Here is a 7,010-nt window from a genome sequence, read left to right on the forward strand (position 1 = left end):
CTTGCCCTTGTTAAATTGCATTCAATTTTCCCCTGCCCAAATCTCCTGTTTTGTAAAAACCTTGATGAAACTAAAATTAACTTCTGTGCGTTTTTAACTTCTCAGGCCAAAGTAGCAATGATTTGGGGTGTTTTGACAAGAGAGAACAAAACAGGGAGAAATCTCGAACAACCTGTTCTGAATCAGAACTGTCAAATTATTTCTTACTGTGCTGTACCTTTTGGGTGGTTAGATGTGAACTTGACAATTAGTAATATTCCAAGACATCCACTGTTTTCTTCCTGGTATTTTATCAGAAGTCACGTATAGTAAAATTCGCCCATTTTCACGAGCAGTTCTGCTAGCTCTGCTTGTATGAGGAGAAAGAGTTTGGCTTGCTCCATACAATCTGTTGAAGTGGTGGCTGAAGTTTACTTCAACAAGTCTGATAGATACTGAAAATACTTTTATTTCTTCAGGAAATTAGGCATGATAGAGGATGTCACAGACCTATTTATACTTGTTTGTATTTCATTAAGGGGGCTTTTGCAGGATATTCCTGCAAGCTTCTCTGAAAATGTATTTCCTAATGTCTCAGTGGTCTTATGGTTTTGTTTCTTTTGTTTATTTGTTTGGGTTCTTTTGGCCTCTTACAGTTTAAGTTCTTCATGCACCGTTCTTTCAATCCCTATGTAAAACAGGCGTTGAAGGCCTTCCTGACAGGGTAGTTTTGAAACTGAAGCATACAAACCTGATTTGAGGCCTCCAACTGAAAGTACTTCGGAACTGCAACCAGCAATCGTCTGTTTTTACACACCAGTTTAGGATTGTGGCTTCTTCAGTGTGTAATTCCAAACTGAGAGTCATGTCCGTGCGCTGCTTCTTTCCTTACAGGGAAGTAATGCAGATATTTAGTGTCACTAACACCTCCTGTCGGATACGATACGCTGTGAAAATGGAACTTGAAGTCTGTTGTAATTATTTAATGTGCTGTTTTATGCTGCCTTGACAGAATCTAAAATATATCCTCTCTAGATTCCAAACCAAGAAGAGGAGACCAAAATTCTCCTGGGCCTGCCTCCTGACAGAATCGGACATGGAACATTTCTCAACTCTGCAACAGCAGGTTCGGAAGAGTTAGTGCCCCTTGTTCGACAGAATCATATACCCATTGGTAAGGAAAAAGTTAAGAAAATTACTTGGGGATCTCTAGATTTCAGAATATCGTACGTACTGCTGATCTAGTAACTCCGATTTGTCTTTGACCAGAGGTGGCTTAGAAAAACGTGGCAGTGTGTGTGAGAGAATAGCCTGTAAAGGTACACTGGTAACACTCTCATGGTTTTGACATATTTGTGGCAGGGACACCAACTGTTTTCTCAGACAAAAACGAAACTAAATCATAACTTTTACTTATTGGGCAAGGCTGTGTGGTGTTTCTGTGGTTTGCAAGCTCCCTAAATTTTATACCCAGCCAGTAGCTAAGAAGAAATTGATGACCCAGTTTTCCTCAGAATATATTACCAAATATTTGAAGCATAGAAAATCAAGGAAACAATAGCTGATTCTGTTTTTCATTCAGGAACAGAAATAAGTCAATTAATGTGTCAAAAACATAACGTCTTTTGTTTTGATGTATGTCCTTGTTTCTTCTGGTTTTTTTTCCCTTAGAATTTTGCATGACATCAAACATCAAAACTCAGACAGTGCCTTCCTGTGACAAACACCATTTTGGATACTGGTACAGCATGGGCCACCCTGCAGTGCTGTGTGTAAGTTTTTTTTATTTTAACCCTGTATTTAGGTAAAGAGCAAAACTAGTGTGGAACTGGAGAATTTTATCTCCTTTTATGTATCAGAGCTGACTTACTAACAACTTGCAGCAAATAATCTCCTTATAGGAAATCGTAATGTTCTGTTTGAGAAATGCTTGTACTACGAATGGGAGTGTTTGTCTTGGTTTTATTGTAAAGCAAGATCTTTTTTTTCTGTATAGATAAGGTGATCAGCTCTGCATCCAATGAACTTCTTAACTGTTTGCATACCAACAGATTTCTCTTAAACATATTGGTCCAATGCTTGCTTTTAAGCTTGCACTTACCTCATTCACCACATTGGATGGGAGTTCTTGAGTTCTCTTGAGAGCTAATTAAGGTCCTTAAATGCTGAGGTGCCAAGTACTTTTGCTGGCATTGGCAGGATTTTACTATCATCCTGTTGGTTTAACCCCAGTAATTCTCAGCACTGTCCAAGTGTGTGTATATATGTTAGAGTGCTGTGCTCATTATTCAAATAAGCCTCAATCCTTTATTGTATAAAGTATTCATTATTGAGGTTGAACTCTGTTGTATTAGGTGAACAATAATTCCTGATTAGAGATGATTTCTGAGCTGTTCCATTGTGAAAAGTGTGGATAACCAGTGAAGTCCCATGAGACAGCAGTTCACCCATAAAGGCGGATGAAGAGAGCAGTAGGAGATGCTGCAGTGCCTTAGGTTTAACAGGGTATAGTTAACATCCTTCTCTGTCGGGGCATGAGGACTCTGAGTCACAGATGGGTAATCTCATTGACCCTGAAATCATCCTGAATTGCTCCTTTTAGATGAATAATCTTTACATGGCTTTCAGTCATGTAGTGCTAGCCCAGTACTTCAGTCAGTATCAAGCAATTGTTAGAGTTGACACAAAGTGCGGAGGGCGAGACAGTTTCTTCCCTGAAGGAAGGGACTGTAGGAATCCAGAGTATGCTCTGTTTCCCAGGTCTGAGGAAAGGGAAAAGAGGAATAAAGAGACATGCACATACTCACATAACTTGCATGTATGCAATTTATTGATTTTCTTGATAAATTATGCCATCACTTTAAGAAGTTTTCTTGTATGTTTGAATAATTTATTAATTTTGAATGAAAATAGGGCAAATAAAGCATGAAATAATTACCAACAGATGAAAGAACCAGGGAATAAAATGTGAAACAGCAAGATAAAACTGGTTTGTAATGTGTAGAAAACCCCCTTTTTGAGGTAGAGGAACTAATTTAAACTTTTTTTTTCTTTTTTTTTTTTTTTTTTTTCCAATGTAACTCCAGACTGATGATAAAGGTGTCTTTGCAACAGATCTATCACAAGAATATGAGCTGGTTGCAAAAACATTTAATCTGACTCGATCACAGATGTGGGATCTTTCCTATGAATCAATCAACTATATCTTTGCTCCAAGTGTAGTGAAATCAAAGCTAAGGGAACAGTGGTGTAAACTGAAGCCAACTCTGTTTGATTAATCAGACTGTTGCTCTAAACAGCTTGAGTGTGTTAGCTTAGTTAATAAGTACTTTTTATTGAAGTCCCTGGCTTTTTTCAGGCTTTAGGTTTATAAATCCAGCCCATAAACTGTGCCTTTGCAAAACGAAGATGACAGGAATGCATCCTTGGTTAGTGGGGACAGAACTTAAATGTTCTTTCATAGTTGGGAAGGGCTCTCAACCAGTGACTAAAATTCCGAATGTGTCATCACATCGTTTCTCTCCAGTTGATATTACATTTAAAAAAAATACTTAGCTGAAACACGTCATCATACTCCAAACCCTTGAGAACAAAATAAAGGCACAGCTGTTAGGGTTTGAAATGCCTCTGCTGGCAACACTATGCCAAGCAGTTCGTATGTACGGTGTGTATATTTGGGTTTTGTATTGTTTTTAAATAGATGTTTTGAGCAATTGATTGAATGTGAACACAGAAACAAGCTCAGGGAGAATGAAATGTTTGTCTCAAAGGAATTAAACATCTCATCAGTTTTTACTGGCACACATGTGTGACTGCAGCTTGCTGCGGATTGTGTAGCATATGTGGTGGTGCCTGTTGATGCACTCAGCACTGGGAGTATTTAGACAGAGTGAAGAATCTTGAATACCTGAGCAAATTGTGAGCTACTTGGTCTAATTCTTAAAATGCTTTTTAGAATTGCTGTTTGTTTCTTGTAAAAAAGCAATAAAAATAGCTTGAGCCTCCATGTTTTCGAAACCACTACTTCATGTGTGTGTGTGTGAGATGTACAGAAGAGATGGGCATATGACCTGGTGCAGGATTCGGCGAGTCCCTGCAGCGGCGTTGGTGTCTGTGGGCGGCACCACTTCTGCGCTGACAGCAGAGCATGCTCCTGGCTCGGACAGTGACAGGGTTCACTCCGCCTGTCTCCAGCAAAATCTGGCAAAATACATATGACGTACACATGCAGCAGTTTCTAATAACAGATACTGCTAGCGTAGGAAGTATCCAGAGAGCAGGCATTTCATACCTGGAATATTTTTACATTGATAAATTAAACAAGCAAACAATCTGGGCTCCACAAGGAATATCGAATATAAATGCAATGATACAAAAGCTGTTAATGACTTCTATTTTGGTCTTTTTCAATAAAATCAGCATAAAGTAGTTGTTCTGGCTTTAAAGTAGCAATAAGAAACAAATGAAATAATAAAAAAAAAAAGGAAAATAAAAAGAATAGGTTGGGGGCTTGCAGGTAGCAAAGAAGTTGATATGTCTGTGTGGCTACCTGAGGTTTCCACAAAATGTTTTCCAAGCAGAAAATATTCCTTTTGGAGATGGAGGAAAATTACGTGAAGCAGAACTGTGGTTTTATATGTTCTTACCTGAACTCAGAATAAGACCTCACGCTTTTTATTTATAAACAGTACTTTGAACTACTTTCCAGATAGTTTGACTGATTACATTATCACTTGCTCTTTGTCTATTTTCTTTCTACAAAAGTAATTACCATGGTAAATATATTCCTTTTCCTTTTTTATTGAAAAGCTGTCTAAAGACAGGCTCAGCAGCTTTCTGACATGTTATAGTTATGTGTATCTTATCTCAGGATAAGTGGGCCTACACTCAAGTGAGATGGCATTCTTTTGCAAAATAAGCTTTATAGCCTTCTAATAACTCTTCAGTAACATAGTATTATTTATTTACTTACTGTTTATTTACTAAGGGGTCATTCTCAGTGTTTGTTTTATCTGTCAAGTGTAAAACTTTCTAAAGCAAAATAAGACTCATAAATAGTGTCTGATGAGATTTTTAGTTTCAAACTGTTGGATGTTATACAGAAGTAAGTTTGATTTTTAAGGTTTCTATGTTGAATGTGACATGGAGATGTGTTCATTCAGAGAGCATAGCCCTGGTAAATGCTGCTAATTGCAACTTCCTTTTTTTTTTCCTGCAAGCATACAGCATCTTAGAGATTTTTAACGTTATGGACTGTTACATATAGTTCTCAATATTTCCATTTAATTTACATGTCTGTCTTAAAAATACTGCTTTCATCAGTTGTAGCACTGCCCCCAAACAGTTTGGTACATGATGACATGCGGATGCTCCATAGTTTTATAATTGGAAAAAAACCACTTCCCTGATTATTAATGAAACAAGTGTTGTGGATACATAGTGAATCAGCGCTGAGTTATGGAATCACTCTTCTAAAGGCTGTGTACTTACCCTGTCACATAGACGCTTGCAGATGCGCTGCTGATTTAAAAAAAAAACCCCACTTTGTTTTTAACAGTATTTATAGTGTCTTGGCTAGCAATAGAAGTCAGGAGGTAAGTTGGAAGATTCCATTTGTGTGAAGTAAAAGAACCAGGAATATATTTGGGTGGCTAAAGAATGATACACAGAACCAGGGGATTTCTGTATATTGGTTTCTAACTGTATGTGATTGCAGTTATTTACACTGCAGAAGTGTTATGCTTAGAGTGGAAATTGAAGTTGGAAAGGGTGTGGAGAATAAATAATAAAGAATCATCACCTGATTAGAACTTTGTCATGTACAGTTCTCAAGTTCATAGGCTCAGAGAATGGTTTGGGTGGGAAGGGACATTAAAGATCATCCAGTTCCAACCCCCTGCCATGGGCAGGGACACCTCCCACTAGCCCAGGTTGCCCAAAGCCTCATCCAGCCTGGCCTTGAACCCCTCCAGGGATGGGGCATCCACAGCTGCTCTGGGCAACCTGGGCCACTGCCTCACCCCCCGCACAGGAAATAGTTGTCCATGAGAAGCAGAAACCTTACCTTCTTACTACCGCATGGCTATTTTTCAGGAGTATGACTTCTATAAGTAAAACTGCAGAGGTTCCTTCTTTGGCTTCAGGTAGGATTATAGATAATTTAAGTGCTTTTTGCTGAGTCTGCTTGTTTAATTCAGAGTTAACAGTCACATAACCAGTGTTTAGTTTATAATATTGTATAAAAATGACTGTGACATACGGTTGGAGTGAAGCATCACCACTGAAGTAACCATCAGTAATGGTGCAGAGGCCCCTTTCCCTCCCCGAATGCAGTGGAAATTTTGAGTAAATATTTCTAGAATTTCATATGGTGTAAGATGAGGTCTAAGTGTCTATTCAGGTGCAGCTCAACTTATTTTTCAAGTAAACAAAATAGATCTAGACCAAGTTAGTATTTTCATTTATTTCCATCTGATTATAGGAGATAACACTTAGAGAACAGTCTCCAATGCTCAGACTCTTCATTCACATCACATGAAAATATATACTTTGGTCCTACTAAACAACAGTGTCTTTGGAGATGTATGCAAGCAGAAGGCCCCTGCTCCCTGCAGCATACGTTTCTCAAGAGTTTCTTTTGAGACAAACACAGAAAGTCTTCAAAACCTCTACTCCTTAGGATTAGACTGGTCACATACCACAGCTTATCATAATACAACTGCTAAACTGTAAGTTTACTCTTCAGGATCGTAGCTTTGGAAATACATAAATGATTTCTATGCCTGTTTCAATATTTAGGCATTTCAAACTAATACATTGAAAAAAAATAATGCAGGTAAGGGCATTGCATTAGATAAGTGCATAAGATGACGAAGAGACTGGTGCCTCTCATACAAGAGGCGCAGACCGCTGGGGCTGTTGAGACTGGAGAACAGAAGGCTCAGGGGGCAGATCTCATCCATGTTTTTAAATATCTGATGGGAAGCAGTAAGGATGGAGCTAGGCTTTTCTGAGCCATACCCTGTAACAGG

The 7,010-nt window shown here is 38.4% G+C and overlaps 1 protein-coding gene across 1 annotated transcript; it reads left to right on the top strand.

Annotated features, from left to right (window-relative positions):
* Positions 1–1,014: 1,014 nt before the first annotated feature.
* LOC104462476 (adenosine deaminase-like protein) lies at positions 1,015–3,257 on the top strand (the record flags this gene model as incomplete). Its single annotated transcript, XM_010074424.1, has 3 exons — positions 1,015–1,153; positions 1,651–1,751; positions 3,066–3,257. Coding segments are annotated over 3 exons (432 nt in total), but the record flags the coding sequence as incomplete, so codon positions are not given.
* Positions 3,258–7,010: the final 3,753 nt, after the last annotated feature.

This window comes from Pterocles gutturalis, unplaced genomic scaffold (assembly GCF_000699245.1).
Source record: "Pterocles gutturalis isolate BGI_N339 unplaced genomic scaffold, ASM69924v1 scaffold19797, whole genome shotgun sequence".
Lineage (NCBI taxonomy): Eukaryota > Metazoa > Chordata > Aves > Pterocliformes > Pteroclidae > Pterocles > Pterocles gutturalis.